Source organism: Dama dama, chromosome 7, assembly GCF_033118175.1.
Source record: "Dama dama isolate Ldn47 chromosome 7, ASM3311817v1, whole genome shotgun sequence".
NCBI lineage: Eukaryota > Metazoa > Chordata > Mammalia > Artiodactyla > Cervidae > Dama > Dama dama.
Genome location: NC_083687.1, coordinates 11,571,242 through 11,589,224, shown reverse-complemented (window position 1 = coordinate 11,589,224; position 17,983 = coordinate 11,571,242). Strand labels below are relative to the sequence as shown.

The window sequence follows — 17,983 nt, the reverse complement described above, 5'->3', positions numbered from 1 at the left end:
TCCCTCTGCCACACCTTCACCACAAGCTACGGAAAATCAGGTTCCACCTCAAAAGAAATATAAAAAGCAAACTTAAAAAAAAAAGTTAATCTAGGAAGTACAATTAAATCATTTTCTGACATCTTTTAATTGCATTTTTCTTTTTTGAATTTAAATGATTTTAGAAATCATGGTAGTAAATTATGCCCATATATGGTCCCTTCTATTTCCCCATTTCTGCCACTTCTAAGCTTTTCAGACATTACAGGAAAAACACCCAACCTTTCCAGAACTGGTATGGGTTTTAAAAACAAAACCAAAACCCACTGAAGCTGTGTTTTCCCGTTCCCAGGCAAGCCAGAAGCAGATGGGCAGAAGCGGACAAACGTCAGGATGATGAAGAAGAGTCTGAGGGGACGAGAGTGGAAGCTAGAGAGGACCGAACAGAAAGTGCAGCTTGGAGAAATGATGCAGAGAAAGCCTGGCAGCAGAGTACACACCTTGGCATTGATATAAGGGTCAAAGGGGCCGTACTTTTTGAGTTCTTTGATCTCAAGAGCATTCTATAAAAAGGAGAGGAAAAGAAAATGTGATGATAAAATGGATGAAATATATCAATGCAATGCACAGCCCTGAGGGGCCCCAACACTACACCAACTTGGATCTGTCCTCTGGGTGCCTCGAAAGGAAGTTAACGGAGAAGACAACCTCCAGGTCACCTGTCATCACCCCTCTTGCCCAAGCTTCCAACTGGAGCAACATTAATAATGGTTTTTAATAAATCAGTGAAGTACTTGTAACCACTGCCTAGATACATTAGTTCCTTCGAGCTCTCAGAGGTTGTGCACAGCCCCTGCCCCACCCACCTGCCTGCCAGATATGCAAAGCACAGGGGCCAGGGTCCCATCTATCAAGACACTCCAGGCGGGAGGTGGCTGTGAGCAGGTCAAGCTAGCACACTCCAGTGGCTCAAAAACCCAAGCAGCTGTGTTCCAAGGCAAAAGTGAGCAAAGAGGATTAGGAATGGTTTCTTCAATGAAAGTTTCTTCAATGAAGAGGACTTTACTGTGTGATTTTTCAGCTTTGAAGGATACTGGTTAATAACAAACCTCTTTAAAATATTTCCTCCAGGTAAGAGCAATCACCATCATGTTAGCCAGGAGGAGTAAAACTGCATTTAGGTTCTAAAGAGGCAGGCTTAAAGAGGTGATTTTCCTTCCTAATGTTATAAAGCAAACATCCTCATCAACGATCTGGAATGTCTGTTGCTCACCTACCCAGAAAATACAGCCTGCAGGGGAAGGGAAGCTGATGAACAGCTACACACACACTCTCTCTCCAAACAGAGAGGGCTGGGAGCACCGCAGAAGTCTTCTCGAACCTCTCGGTGACTCAAGAGACTTGCTCTGCTCTGAACAGCTCACTGAGAATGCACGTGGTCCTGCTGCTGGAGGGACTTCAAGCACGGTTTCCTGGTTTTTTTGAAGAATAAGCCTGATCTAATTCCAGAGGCCACTGAACAACCTCCTCTCATCAACATCATTAGGAAAAGAATCCTAAGTTTATTGAGAAAGGGCAGCATCTCTCGCATTCAAGCACCTACTTCAGAGCAGAGAGGAAAAGAGGAGCATGGCTTGTCAGAGAGAGAGGGCCCATCTCCTCTCAAATCGACACCATCTCAGACCCAAACTATAGGGAGTTAACACTTCATGAGAGGCTGGTCTAGAAGTTCATAATTGAAATATAACTTTCCCAAAGGACTACATATAAAGAAGAGGAGGTACAGTCTAAGGGCACCTGAATCTATGGCCAGTGTATGGGGTTTCTGCTCAAAAGCTGCCTTTTTTATTTTTTAAGAATACTCTCTGCTTTGTCAAAGAATGTGGTGTTTTTTTTTTTTTACTTAAAAAAACCCCATGTATTTGGAAATTAAATGTCCACTTTCAAATGATGGGTGTATCTAAGAAGCCATAACAAGGAAAATTAGAAAATATTTTTAACAGAATAAGAATGAAAAGAATATCTACCAGCATTTGTCATAGGCAGCTGAAGCTGCCCAATGTAATGAAATACACTACGGAATCTTGAGTAAGGTATGAAAACAAATAATGGACACTAGCATATAATTTTGTGAACATGAACAAAATCTGTACTTTGGTTAATAATACAGTATCACTTTAAGAATGGTCAGTCTTAAGTGAACATTGGAGGACACCATTGAAATGATCTTCATTCCGCTGTGTCACCTCTGGCCTCCACTTATGTGTCTTTGTGAGTTTGTTTTTCAGCTACAGCATGCATTCCTCCACTTCTGAGAGTTCTGATGCACACCAAACAACACGGTCCCCACAGTCCTGACACGCTGGCGTGTTTTGGTTTACCAGCTCCAGCTGCACTGCCGCGTTGATGGCAAGAACCCACCAGTTTAAAATGAACCCTGGGCAACCGTGCAGGATGTGCATTATTTCCAATCTTGTGCTCTGTTACAGTACTATTCCAAATCTGCATAATTCAAATGCATACGAAATACACCCTTCAAGGTACAAGGTCTCTCTGATTCACTAAAAGGAGTGGCATTGGGAAGAGGGGAATTACTCTTAGGCCAGGGAAGAGCTGGTTCCCTTAGATCTGAGCTGTGGGCCTGAGATGGCTGCCAAGGTCTGGCTGGAGCCGCGTAGAGAAAGCGTCCCTTCCTTCCAACCTGTTCATTGACTTTGGTGTGTGACGGCCCTTGATGGATGAGCAACCGCACTATCTGGGCGTCTCCTTTCCAGGCTGCCAAGTGCAGCGGATAACAGCCTTTCGAGTCAGCCACGTTGGTCAGCGCGTCGTTCCTCAGAAGAACCTCGACCACATCCCTAAAAGGCAAGAATCGACCGTGAGTTGCAGAACCCACAAAGTCTTTCCCACCAACAGTCCTGCACGTCTGTGTAGCATGAAGCCCTTTCACAGAGAGGAGCTCACCTGGCTCCCATCTCTACCTGAGCTTATCACCTGATTCTTCCTTTCAGTTCCCGGACTACTTGTACAGTTGTTGACAAGCGGCTGAGTCATCTTGAACCACACCCCACTGACTCTTCACCTCCTGGTTTAGCTATTTTCTAGATAATCCATTTATTTTCCATTATCTTGAAAAAGTCTGGTTTCCTTGTTTGTGATGTTGAAACAGCATTCAGGGACAGAATTTATACAAAAGTAGTCATGCAAAACAAATATCATTATTCACCACATTATTCAAAACATTTGGTGAGAGGGGAGCTGGAAATAAGACAGGCAGAGCAGACTTAGAGTGGTTGCAAACATAAACCTTAACCTTATGCAAACATAAACATAAACCTTTTGCAAGCAGAAGACACATATGGTATCACTTGATACATCCAGAAAGGATGACTTGGCTTCCTTCTTGGTGACACCACTAATTAAAGCAAATAAAATGTATAATTATCCCCATGCACATGAGGTCCAAGAAAATCCCCACTGTAAATAAAAACAGAATATGGACGTGAACTTGGCTAACAAGCTATAGTCATTTAAGTCCAAGATCCACTTTAACTCCGGCTACCCCACTATCTAAGGGGGAGGAAGTCTCTACAGATTACGTTAGCTTTGTCTAAGATGGTTATAGAAAAGACTGCACTACAGAAAACGATCATGTTCAACATATCTTAGGGCTTTCCTCGTAGCTCAACTGGTCAAGAATCCACCTGCAATGCAGGAGATCCCAGTTTGATTCCTGGGTTGGGAAGATCCCCTGGAGAAGGGAATGGCTACCCACTCCAGTATTCTGACCTGGAGAATTCCATAGACTGTATATAGTCCAAGGGGTCGCAGAGTTGATCAGAACTGAACGACTTTCACGTCACTTTAGAAAAGCATATTGGAGTCATTTTGTTGTTGTCATTGTTGAGTCACTAGGTAATGTCTGACTCCTTTGTGACTCTGTGGACTGTAGCCACTGAGGCTTCTCTGTCCATGCGATTGTCCAGGCAAGAATACTGGAGTGGGTTGCCATTTCCTCCTCTAGGGGATGTTTCCGATTCAGGGATCGAACCCAAGTCTCCTGCATTGGCAGGTGGAATCTTTACCACTGAGCCACCAGGGAAGCCCATGCGGAGTCACTTAGGCTGGGCCCAATATTGTGACAGTGATACAGAATACCACAAGGTGGCAGGGCCCGGCTCCCTGCTCAGAAAAGTCTAAATGGTCCCAATAAACTGTCTTTTCTAAAAACTAAACTTCTACTGCTTATCTTCTCTAGTAATAGGCCTCAAACTCTCACCAGCGCCTTCTCTTCTGTTCCGCTCCGGTTTTCATTCTCCCAGCAAACCTACCCCCTGCACCTGCACTCCCCGCTGGGCCTGCCCCTGCTCTGGGCCTTCCCCTTCTTCACTGAAGGGCAGGGCCCTCTTCAGGCCGCCAGAGCACACCTCCAGAGAAGCTTCCACACAAATCCCATAGAAAAAATCCGAATAACTTCTCTATACTTAACAGAATTAAATAGGCCATATTATTTGTGCATTTTTCCCTCAAGAATGGCTCTTGTTGTGTACAAGGCTACTTTCATGAGGAAAGAGTGGCAAGCAGAAAGATAAAGTAAACAGAAAAATTCTCACGACCACTCAATCTCTTTTCAGCTTATAAAGAGGCTGGTTACCTGGTAGATTATCCAGCCCCATTACGCTCTAGTGTCCCCGAATCTGAGCTTCTTATTCAGATCATTGTATGGCGCTGATCCATTTCAGAGGGGAAAAGAAGAAGCTTTTAATGTTATTTTGGGGCAAGGGTTAGGGAACGAGGTTTAAAGTATACACTAAACAGCGACTCAAGAATTCTGGACAGACTAAATTTAGCTTTTCTCTGTTCTTCAGCATCCCTGCTTAGTACATCTTTAAAGGAAGGGAAAAAAAGAAAAAGACAAGCTAAGGCCTGAGTTCTGAAGAGTGGGGCAGGAATATAGCCCATTAATACTTACTTATGGCCATTCAAAGCAGCATGGTGCAGAGGTGTATACCCAGTGCTGTCAACACAGTTCACATTAGGCCCTCTCCAAATGCTACAGGAAAGAGAAAAAAGACTGAAGTCACAAACCGAATCTGGAGACAGCTAGCTGCTTGGGAAAAACTTCTGTGTGGTGTTTAAGCCGACAGGTTACTTCCATATGACTCCTGATACAGGACAGCAGCTATGTGCTACAGAAGCACACGGCACTGAGGGTACACCAGTGGTTTCCGGAACAAGGAGTCAAGTGTCAAGACAACACTGTCATCATTTCAGAGCTTGTTTTCCTGTATCCTTCTCCTCACTGGTAACTTCTTTATTCATTCAGTCTGGGACTCGTGCCTCCGAAAACTGTCAGGCTTATAAGAAATGGCCTCTTTGAAAGGTCATCAAAAATATCACTGAATCAAACCACTAGTCAGTTATAGGTACTGGGCATTCACCTCTAATGCTGGTGACTGAAGGCTGGAGAGACCTCAGCATAGACCAGACAGATTGCCAGGATCATTCGCACAAGGACCAAAATTAAAGAACCCATGTTCATAAAAGCACCCAGATACGTGTGTTAAGATGCAAAGGACAATTTTGCCTTTCCTTTGTGAATATGTCTTACTGCTAATAAAAAGAATAACAACAGAATCTACATGAGCACCTTACTTGAATCAGAAATACCATACTAAGAAGGTTGAAATGTCACCTCATTTAATCCTCGAAGTCTTAATTCTGACGTCTGTTTCATACCTTACGACACTGGCCAGAGCTTCTAATATTAAGTAGTACAGGGCAGCCTTGTTTCGTCCTTGCTTTTGATGAGAACACCTCTAATGTTGTTGGCAGTTGGCCTGAGGTAGACACTCCATAACACGTAAAGGAAGTATCTTACTTTTTTTTCCTTTTAAAAATGTATTAGAAATACTGTTTAAATGTTTTTACCTCTATGGATAAAATCATAGTTTTTCACAATGAACCAACCAAAATGTTATCAATAGCTTCCTTAATATTGAGTCATTCTTTCATTCCTGAAATAAACCTTATTTGGCCATTATCCATTAGGGTCATATCAATGAATTCTACTTGAGAGCATTTTACTTAGGATTAGGATTTTCACATCCGCATTCATAAGTGAAGCTGGTCTAAAGTTTTTGATTTTTGTGCTCTCATTATTGGGTATATCTGTGTTAGATTTAAGTCACAGATCACCTGGGCAACTATCTACCTATTTCTATATTGAGGAATCACTGACATAGAGCACTAAAATGATAAAGAATCACCAGTAAAACCATCTAGGCCCAGAGACTTGACACGCAGACACTGGAAGCAGCATTATTTATAACAATAAAATATTAGAAACAGTCCAAAAGTCCATCAATAGAGAAATAATTACAATAATTAAGGTGTAGACACATAGAATTAAGTACCGTTTATACTGCTATCTAGTAAGACAGAACAGAGATTACAACATAATGCTAAGGAGAAAAAAGAAACAACATTGTAAATACTGTAGAGGAAAAACATATATGAGAGATTTATCAGGATAGTGGATTGGGTACACAAGCTCACTCCATCTCCTTTCTAAAGTTGTGTGAAGTGAAACAATTTCTACCCTATACCACAGATAACTGACAGACATAAAATTGATAGATCCAACCCAAGAAAATAAAAAAAGAAATGTTACCAAGTAACTGGCAACGCTGAGAGACTCCTAAAAGGCAAAAATCAGAAAGCCTAGATCTACAGAAACACAATGTAGAAGAATGCAAATTAAAATAATCATATACTTCTTTTTGCCTATCAGCCTGACAAAAATAATGACATTAGCTTGTTAAAGATCAGGGAAACAAACTCTTAAATTCAACTGGTATGAGTTTAAACTGGTGAATTCCTCTGGGAATACAATTTGGCAGCATCCACCAAAACCAAAAATAGGCATTCACTCTGGGCCAGCAGCTCCACTTCCAGGCAACTATCCAACAGAAACACTTGTACACGTGCACAAAGACACATCCTTGTACAGGACTGCTTCACTGTAGAGTAAGAACTACAGACTTAATGACCACCTATAGATGGGCAGTTAAACATCTGGCACACCCATAAAATAAATTATTACTTGACAGTTAACAACAACAAAGGAAAGACAAGAAAACAAGTTGGACCATGTGTTGGACAAGGAAAGATTTTGTAAGATGCACTGTGTTACTGTGAAGTGAAAAAAAGAAGTCATTGTATAATATATAAAAGATGAGGCCTCATTTTATACACGCACACACACACACACACACACACACACACACACACACACACACACACACACACCCATGGATGGCGATGCAGAGAGTGCTGACCAAGTGTGGACAGTAGTTGCCTCTGGGGAAAGGAGGTCTGTGTTGGGAAGGCACTGCAGCATATGGTGAAGGAGGACTTTCAGTTTCTACTCTATATTCTACCACACCATTTAGAACACAGTGATGAGAAGGCATTCACGTAGTGGTCTTTTTATAATGTTTTTTTTATAATGTTTTTTAAATGATGGGAAGGAACCCACATACAGGGAAAAGAAGAGCAAAAAATCAAAATAGTAACAATAAATGGTTATATATGTGAGACACGAGTCACTTTAATAAGTATGTAAGGGGTGGGAGGGGGGATCGGGATTGGGAATACATGTAAATCCATGGCTGATTCATATCAATGTATGACAAAACCCACTGGGAAAAAAAAATAATAATAATAAAAATTAAAAAAGAAAAAAAAAAAAAAGTATGTAAGGATTTGGCTTAAAAGCTGATGATAAGTTTTAAGTGAAAGAGAAGACACGTGTACTCTGACAGCTAAGTTCTCTGTTCACTGTCAGCTAAGGAAGCGTGTGACAAGGTCAGGAACTTAAGGGACTTCCTGGCGTCCTCCTCTTCCATTAAGCTTGGATTCCTGTAGCATCTTCCAAACTAAGAGCTAAGAGCAATTATATCTCTTTGTCACACTTACATCTCATTTCCTAAACCAAAAATTATAAACCCATGCCTGACAATGAATAGAACGTTGGAAAGTGAAACAGATCTAGAAAATTTAGGAGGTAGACTTTTCATATTTAGAGTCAATTTGCCCCACAAAACAAAACATCATCACTTTTCTATTACAAAATAGGTGACACTGAAATCCAAAAACAAATTATTTGCCCCAAATTATAAGCCAAATCAGTGGCTGATCCAAAACTCTCATTTAAGGCACTCCTGGTCTTTGGCCAAACAGGGACTTTTGTCGTGATCTAAGTGGACGGCAAGATGAAGTGACGATGTAGTCACACAAGGCCGCACACAATAGCAAGGTAACTGGAATAAACAAGAGGAACTGGGAAAGAGGAAATCCTGACACGGGTTAGAGCAGCTGGGACATCAGATCTGTTGGCTTCTAGTATCATATTAGCAAGCTGCTACCTTTTCAACTTTCTCAATTCAGGTCCCAAAGTAACCTTAAAACTAAGGTTTAGGGACCTCCCTAGTGGTCCACTGGTTAAGAATCCGCCTTCCAATGCAGGGGATGTGGGTTCAATCCCTGGTCAGGGAACTAAGACCCCACATGCCACAGGGGCAACTAAGCCCGTGCACCATCCACATGCTGAAACAAAGACCCAGTGCAGCCAAGAAAACCCAAAGAAGAAAACAAAAACCCAGGACATTTAAATGGCCCTTGCTTTTAACGACAAGGCAGAACTGAGCAATTCCTCTGTCATTTTCTAACTTTTCCCTCCATGTCTCTGGTTTAGAGGTTGTTAAAGTCTGGATATCCCATTCCAGCCTAAAACTATCTCAAAACAATGAGAAAAGACAAGGCAGAGAGATAAGGAATTTCCTGCAAGAAGCTGCAGCTTTCCCAACTTGGTAAGACCTTTCCCCCTCTTTTTTCTCTAACTAGCATTTCCTCTAAATGCCTATCTAGAAATTTGAAGGAATGGGGAATATATTAAATAAAACCTAAATGACAATGGACAACTGTCAGCTCTCTGTTTAGAATCTTAGCTTCAGACAGGATGGTAGTAACATCCCCCTCCACCCAAGTTTCTTCCTTTTTGGAAGCCCAAGAAAAGAGCTATTTACAATCTAGGTCTTCCTCTCTATCGCAGCTGTTCTATTAGGTTTTTCTAAAGCAGTACCAAAGGGCCACTCACTAACAGACAAGAGCAGAACACAATGCTCTAAGAGAACCAAGGGAAAACAAAAACAAAAACCTAAAAATGGCACAGGAGATTCCTAAACATCCAGTGCACTGTCACCACAGCACTGATTAGACTTGACCTTAAACCACAGGGAAAACTCTTTATGCTGTGCTTCCATGCTACATATTTAAAGCCCTTTAAGGGGATCCTTCATGTTTCTAAGAGCACAGCCGTGTACAAGAACTGCCCAAGGGCCACCAGTTTGCAACTTTTAACATTTGGTTTTTCCTAACCTGCGACCCCAGTGTGACATGATCTCCATGCAACATAACAAACCTGCTACTTCATATCCATTAAAAATGGCCACAATCTCTTGATGGGACATGTAAAAATATTGCATTTGACGTGTTTTTACATAAAACAGAGACAGAAAAACTATATGTTGAAACCAAAGTGGCCAGACCACCTTCATCTGTGACTACTCTGTGGGATCAGGATCAAATGGTGTCCCGTTCAGTGGCTCCTAGCTGGCAGCAAGCTTGCTTCATGTGGTCCAGTCACCTAACTGCTAACTTTACAGACAAGTAATGGTATCTCAGTGGGCTGGCAGGGTCCAATCCAGTTCAACCGAGTATATGTTCAGGCCCCATCTTGCATAGGCCAGAGTGCTACATGGTCTCCACCCTAGAGGAGAGTGAGGCAGTCACACAAGTAAACAAATGACAACACAGTGCGTGACATTCTGGAAAGTATGCAAAGCGAAGCTGATGGGGAAATGGGAATAAGGGAGACCCTGCAGAAAAGGAAGACATTTGAGCTGAGCCTTTAAAGCTTAGACAGAATCAGCCGGGCAGAAGAAGCAAAGAGGAAACAGGCATCAGGTACTCTACTCAATGCTCTGTGGTGATCTAAATGGAAAGGAAATCCAAGAGGGGACACACACACACATACACACACACACACATATATACACATACACACACATATACACATACACACACACACACACACATACACATACACACACATATACACATACACACATATACATATGTGCACACACATACACATATACACACACATATACACATACACACTCATACACATATACACACACACACATATACACACACACACACACGTAACTGATTCACTTTGCTGTACAGTAGAAACTAACACAACATTTTAAGGCAACTATACTCAAAAAAATTTTTTTAAAAAAAGAGGAAACACTCAAATTCAAGGTCTCCTTAGTAGTCCCAGCAAACTGGGACAAATGCAATTATCAATACTTTTAAGTAACTGGAGCATGATAGTGAATGTGTGGATGGACAGGTAGGCACAGCCAAGTCATGAAGGCTCCTATGTGCCCCTGGAAAGTTTCAAGCAGGGAACAATCAGATGTGTATTTTAGAAAGATCTTTCTGTTGACAGCTGGGGAGTAATCTAGATGGGAACCTAATAAATCTGTTATTCACCATACTGTTGTGATGGTCTGAAATACATCACAATTGGGGAAAAAATCATTATGCTAAACATTTCCAGAGATGATGGAGACCAGACTAACTTCCAAGTTAGTGATTTGGGCATGAAGTGAGGACCTGAACAAAGGGCATGGTAGGGAAGATGGAGAAAAAAGAATAGATTAAATAGAAAAGACAGGATCTGGTGACTAAATGGGGAGGGCGCAGTAAACAATTCAGTGGCTAATGAGAGAGTAAATTAAGAAGGAAAAATAGGGTTGATTTGTTTTGTGATTGTGACAGTGTGTGCTGGGGGGCAGGCAGAGGGAATTTTGTTTTGGGTTAGTTGAGGCTGAAATGAATTTGACTCCCACATGTAGATGTCTAGTCAGTCAGTAGGTAGATATGATGGTCTAGGCTACCCACTCCAGTATTCTTGGGCTTACCTAGTGGCTCAGATGGAAAAGAATCTGTATGCAATGCAGAGACCTGGGTTCGATCCCTGGGTCCGAAAGATCCCCTGGAAGAGGGTACAGCAACCTACCCCAGTGTTCTTGCCTGGAGAATCCCCATGGACAGAGGAGCCTGGTGGGTTTCATTCATGGGATCACAAAGAGCTGGACACGGCTGAGAGACCAGGCACAGCACAGCACGTGATGGTATGGAATGCTATAGTTACATGATTAGTTTAAATGACAACACTCAAATGTTGACATGCATGTGTGTTGTCCTTGTTCAACCCTTACCACCATACCATGGCACAGGAAAGTACCAGCACATTATTTCCATCTTATAGGTAAGAAAACTGAAATCCAAATGCCTTACTGATTGTCACACAGCTAATTAATGTAGAATGGAAAGAAAATCCCATGTCTGATTTCTAATGTATGTTCCTTCCAGTTTATTCAGGTTCTCAACCTTGACTGTTGAGACAAAACAACTTGGACCATTATGAGTCTCCTCCTGTATCAGTTCTCAGGAAGCCGAAGACTCTGTGAGCACCAAGGCAGGACAGGGCCTGCTCCATCACTGGTTCTTTGAAGAGGAAGCTATGGCAATGAACTTGAAGGGGAAGAGAGGTTCTCAGCAGCTCTCCATCAGGTCTTCATTAGATCATTAAGGTCTAAACAGGAGGTTGTCTCATCAGCCTTTTTCTGCCAAAGGCGTTCACTGTTTCCCTCTTTTGGTCATCCCTGCAAAGGCAAACTTATCTCTGAACCTCAGAAAGGACTGGCAGTTTTCCAACACAATGAAACATTGTCCAAAGTCCATCTAATTTTACAAAAACTTCATCTTACTCAAATGAATTTGACACATCCTTACTAAAATGCTTTCCACATATTTAACTGTTGAAAGGAGAGAGAAAAAAGAAGCCACTCTCATTCTAAGAGAAGTTGGTGATCTTTGGAGAAAGACAAAACTTACAGACATGAAACAATCAAACCCAAAACAATTTCAGTTAACTGGGAAACACTGAATGTGTATTTTTATTTCTCTTCGATCCTCATTAAAATGAGGGTAAAAACAAAAAGAATAGGAGGAAAAAAACAATGAACATAAAATGGCTGTGTTTTTAGAAGATGAAAATTAGAGAAATTAGCAAAGCTGGAAGAATGAATCCCTGCAGCCAGAGAAGGAGGGCCAACTGACCAGGGAAGGCTCAGGGATTAGAGGCCCCTGCTGGCCCAGGAGCCCAGGGCTGAGGAGGGGCTGGAAACGAGGACTCAATACAAATTCTACTCAAGACAGCGACAGGCCACCGGGTCCCCGGTCACATCCAGGGCAGCCAGAAGACTATCATTTCTGCACCCAGGCAGGAGTGCTCGGATGCTCCGTCGTGTCCAACTCTTTGTGACCCACGGACTGTAGCCCACAGGCTCCTCCGTCCATGGGAGTCTCCAGGCAAGAATACTGGAGTGGGTTGCCATGCCCTTCTCCAGGGGACCTTCCCAATCCAGGGATCAAACCCAAGGCTCCTGCATTGCAGGCAGATTCTTTACCACCTAAGCCACGAGGAAACTTAAATAAATAAAAATGACAACTAAGGATCCAGATGTATTTGAGGAAAGCAAACATGAAAAGAGAGAACACAAAACAAAATAAAGGGACTCAAAGGAACAGAAATAAGAAACCAAATAAAACCTCAACCAAAAAAACCTATTATCACACAAGAATAGGATTAGAAAAAATTACATCAGTGTAAAGCTTTTGGAAATTAAAAACATGATAGTAGAAATATAAATTTAAAAATATATATATAAATATAAACATAGAGCTTGATGATAAAGCTGTGTAAATCTTTCAGAAAGTGGAACCAAAAGAAGAGATGGGGAAATTCCAGAGAAAAGATAAGAAAATTAGAGAACCAAAAGTTCCAGAGAAAAGAATGAGAAAATTATCAAAGAAATAACTTAAGAAATTTTCCTAGAACTGAAGAATGTGAACTTCCAGTTTAAATAGTTCATCCTATATTCAGTACAAAGAATAATTTTTAGAAAGACCCATCCCCCCAAGGCACACTGAAATTTCTAAGCACATGGGATAAAGACAATATACTTTCCAGAGAGAAAAATAGTTTGCATACAAAGGGTTGAGTACATCAAATCTTCAATAATTTCAAGATTTTCACAAAGTCTTACAGCTTTCATTTTTGGAAGCTGTAAGACAAAAAAGCAGTACCTTCAAAATTCAAAAGTGAAATGATTTCCAACCCAGAATTCTATAGCAGACCAAAAATCAGTCAAGTATAAAAAGAGAATAAAGATATTTTTAGACATGCAGAGTCTTAAATTTTACCTCCCACACACCCTTTTATCAGGAAGTGACTGGAGGATGTGCGCTACCAAATGAGCAAATCAAGAAAGAGGAAGACAGGCATCCAGGAAACTGGACAATAAAAAAAAGGCAAAGGGAATAAAGCATGGAGTGGAGTGAGCCTCGAGAATACCCAGCCATCCTGAAGGGTGTGGGGCTTTGGGGATGCAGGAGAACATGAAACTGACAAGATCAACTGACGTGTCCGCCTGGGACTTGGAAAGGAATATTTAGGGATTTAAAATTTACGGCTGTAGTTTAGGAATTAAGAGTGAGCTGGATAAGTATGGCTGAATCCCTTTGTTGTTCACCTGAAATCATCAAAACATTGTTAAGCAGCTATACCCCAATATAAAAATAAGAAGTATTTAAAAAAATTCCCTCTCAGCCCTGCTTTGGCTGCATCCCACACAGTTTGATAGCATTTTCATTTAGTTCAGTTATTTTTTTAATTTCCCTGAGACATGTTAACTCATGGTTATTTACAAGTGTGCTGTTTAGATTCTAAGCATTTGGAGATTTTCCTGTTGTCTAATGTTACTGATTTCTAGTTTGATTCCACTGTGATCAGAAAACACATACCAACTTTTGTCTTATGTAGCTTAGCATATGGTCTATCTTGGTGTATGTTCTACAGGCAATTGAAAAAAATAATATGTATTCTGACATAGTTATATGGAATGTTTTTTAAATGCCTACTAGATCTTACTTAAAAAAAAAAAAAAAGTGAGCTAGATATAGGAAACTCAGAACACCACCAAGACAGGTAAAACAAGGAAAAAAAAGAGAGCGAGAAAGAAGATTGTAGTATACTAATTGGTTTGACAGGTGAATAATACTAATATCCATAATAATATAAACATTAGATACTGATATAACTAAAAACTGTAATATATCTGAAGGATGAAGGGGGAGGCAGTGAACCTAGTGAGTGAAAAAAAGCTAAACCCTGCTCTTCTGTAAGAAAGACAGATAAAAATCTAAAATTTTAAAATCAAGAAAGCAGCAAAAGCATAATAATCAAAAATACAGAAGAAACACCTGAAACTCAGAGCCAAGAGCTGGAAGTGGCTGCTTTCCCAAAAAAAGAACTCAACTGGGCATAAATGGCCCCCTGTTAAGGATGGTGCAGAAACGATTCTGACACCACACGTCAGGGTGAACAAGTCCTTGTCACCTGTGAAATGTATATTTCTGGTCACCTTGGCTTTTGTGGCCATGTGTTTTGTGTTCCAAATGTGTGATGAAAGGCAGTGACTTTGAAGAGTTTATTCCCTTGCGAGAGAGAAACACAGTGGAAAGGCAACGCCCCATTTTAAACTTAGAGGTGATACAACTCACACAAACAACTTGGTAGGATGACCTTGTTCCACAACACTAGCGAGGAGCTCCCCCCTCTCCTGCCAAGAACAGTCTCCTGTTTCTAGTGACTTAACTGCACACAAGCCACACCACACCACACACACACCGGCGAGCTTCTGGCTGTTAGAAACCTTATACATTCACTCCAGTAACTGCTAGTTTCAGTCACGGTACCCAGACGGGGGAATGGGAATGGAGGCAGGAGGAAACACAGAGTCTCTGCATGGTTGTGGACATGAGCACCACTGTGGGAACGTTCTGCTCTGACTACGACGAAGTCATGAGGAATAATACAAATATAATCACGTTTTTTACAAGCCATGTTTCCCTTACTGTTTACACAATTGCTTTGGGGGCCTTTAATTTTTACTTGATTCAGTTTACTTTTGCCTGGCTTCTTAACATTCAAGCATTCTGTTTCTGTTCCACAACTGCAAGAAAGGCACAGAAATGCTGAACTGCGTGAGAATGGTCTCCGGAGCTCAAAATCCTGATTCCTGCCACACTGCATCCTCTATGTCAGTAGAAACTGTGCCACCTTCCCAAGCAGGAAGCACACAGGAAACATGCAAATATTTGTGGGGAGGGGGAAAGAAGGGGAAAGCTGCTGTGCTGTTCTAGGTGCCTTATAATAAGACCAAGCCAGTGTGCTAAAGAACCTCAAAGGCACAGAAACAAAAAATTATAATGCAGTGTTAAAGTGAAAGTGAAAATCGCTCAGTCATGTCCAACTCTTTGCGACCCCATGGACGATACAGTCCATGGAATTCTCCAGGCCAGAATACTCCAGGCCTTTCCCCTCTCCAGGGGATCTTCCCAACCCAGGGATCGAACCCAGGTCTCCCACATTGCAGGCCAATTCTTTACCAGCTGAGCCACAAGGGAAGCCCAAGAATACTGGAGTGGGTAGCCTATTTCTTCTCCAGCAGATCTTCCCGACCCAGGAATCGAACCAGGGTCTCCTGCATTAGGCAGATTCTTTACAAACTGAGCTATGAGGGAAGACCATAATGCAATGCAGTTCATGCTCTAAATGAACTGTGCAGACACTAAGGGAACACAGGGACCACTGAGATGAATGGCATCAGTCCTCAAGAAAAAAAGGATGAAAGGCTTTGCAACCAGGGAGAAGGCTATGTGATCACACTGCAGCCAAGCTGGCCTTTTAGGAGCAAATGCTTCCCAGAAGGCCATGCCCCCCCGCCCCTTCCTCCCCAGGCCCCCAGCCCTCCCGCCTCTTCAGCACCTCGGCAGCACTGAGCAAGCTCCCGAGGAACTCCGGCCTTCCCCGGCGAGGCAGGACTCTCCCCAAGCTACTTGCAGAGCTCCTTATACTCTGTCTTGATGACAGTGAGCTCGGTTCAGGGCTCTATGCTTGTCCCTATTTGACTGCCTTTCTTACTAGACCCCAAGCAACTTCCAGGCAGGTCGGAGCATGTTATATTTACCACTGTATCCTCACTGCCAAGAAAGCACTGCCCCGGGCACACGGGTAGCCCCAGGGGTAAGAGAAACCTACACATAAAGGCAGGAGGGGACCTATCTCTTCCAAGACAGCTGTGGTGAATTACTTTTTTAGATTACAGAAACTATTTCTAAGAATTCATGTCCTCTATCTAGTTATTTCTTGAGTAAAAAACACTGCACAAATTTCTCTAAATATATGTGCAGATTCATACTACTGTAAGATAACATGTTACTGAGGAAGAAAAAGCAACGTTCCTTCTATTGTGTGGGGAAGGGTGGGGGTGGGGGGAGAACGTGTGTGTGTGTGTGTGTGTGTGTGTGTGTGTGTGTGTGTGTGTACAGAAAAGCTTTGAAGAATGGTTTGTTCCTTGGCTTGTCAAAGTCCACAGGCTGAACTGAGCTGGGCAGGAAGGCAAGATGCCTTTGTCAGTCACTTTTGGGGGCAAAGATTTCTCCGCCTCAGGGAAGTAATAAATCCTGGCTTATATCTGTTGTCCCAGCATAATTATTAACAGCATCCTGGCCTGGACAATAAATTATATGGTCACTTTACTCCATCCAGACTTTGAGACCTTTCTCTTGAAATTTTGAGTCTAAAAGACCTGAAAGTAACAGGCAGTATTAAATGTTTACTATGAGTCAAGTATACTTTCAGTGGATTAAATAATTCACTATTTACTTCCTATCAGAACCATATAAGCAAACCCAAGGAAACTGGCAAGTATGGGGTGAATAATTTACCCACTGTCCCAGAACTGGAATGTGTGACACTGGGTTTAACTCTAAAATCTTAATGCTGTGCTATATACAACTTCTTGAAAACCACTCTCTTGGCTGTTTTTCTCATTCCTGAGTAAGACAAACTTCCCACAGTTCATACACTTTCATTTCCGCCCAGCTTTACATTGCCCGATCTTCATTCACTCTGCCTTACTCTTTTTTTTCTCTCTAGGGGTAAAGGAAACCAATAAAGAGTCTTGACAGAGGCACTATATCCTAGATAGGAACCAGATCCCAGAGGGAAATGATTAGAGGTAGTTAACCAAAAGACTCCCATTAACATTTCCAGAAATCCAATTAGCTGAAAAACCTTGTTACTTAGAGGTAACAATTGAAAGCATCATTATAATGAGAGCTACAAGCTGACTGAATTCATTTAATCTTAAAATATTTAAGATGATTATTTTGTTGTTTTGAGGAAATTAAAATGACCCAAAAATTTCAATATAGAAATTAATAATGCAAAAGTGTACATCTAATGCATACCTCAAATAAAATTTATTATCAGATTCTAGGTCCTACATACACCACAAATATTTCCTAAACGTACCAAGCACCACAACAGAAACAGTGTTCTGAATGTTCCTAATTTGTAGACTGAATGTCAAAGGTCTAAATTCTTTTTCACACAAGCAACTTACCCATATGAGTGAATACTGGACTTTAACATGTTGGATCAGCTACAAGATCTCTAGGAGATCATCTAAACTTATATAAAACAGAGATGTCATTTGTCCTACCCCTACCCTGAGAGAGCTATTTTATGGAATAAATAGGATAATGCATGTGAAAAGAAATTGTAAACCATAATCTAAAATATAGTTTGGCATCAATATCTAAAGTAAAGCAAAACATTCTAAAGAATGAGACCAGGGTATATGTGCTGACATGAAAAAACCTGTAAGATATATGAAGTGGGAAATGTACCTGCATAACAGTTTGTAGAGTATTATGTCATTTCAGTAAGAAC

The 17,983-nt window shown here is 41.5% G+C and overlaps 1 protein-coding gene across 7 annotated transcripts in view; it reads right to left on the bottom strand.

The window, feature by feature from the left end:
- Positions 1 to 17,983, bottom strand: part of ANKS1A (ankyrin repeat and sterile alpha motif domain containing 1A) — a 166,563-nt gene that overhangs the window by 94,640 nt on the left and 53,940 nt on the right. For 5 of the 7 annotated variants that reach the window (XM_061146496.1, XM_061146498.1, XM_061146495.1 and 2 more), the window contains exons 2-4: positions 4,952 to 5,032; positions 2,681 to 2,837; positions 480 to 542 (exon numbers count right to left, since the gene is read on the bottom strand). In XM_061146496.1, the coding sequence (XP_061002479.1) occupies positions 480 to 542; positions 2,681 to 2,837; positions 4,952 to 5,032 (301 nt within the window). The remainder of the gene's footprint in view (positions 1 to 479; positions 543 to 2,680; positions 2,838 to 4,951; positions 5,033 to 17,983) is intronic. The other 2 variants (XM_061146497.1, XM_061146501.1) reach the window with 1 other exon arrangement.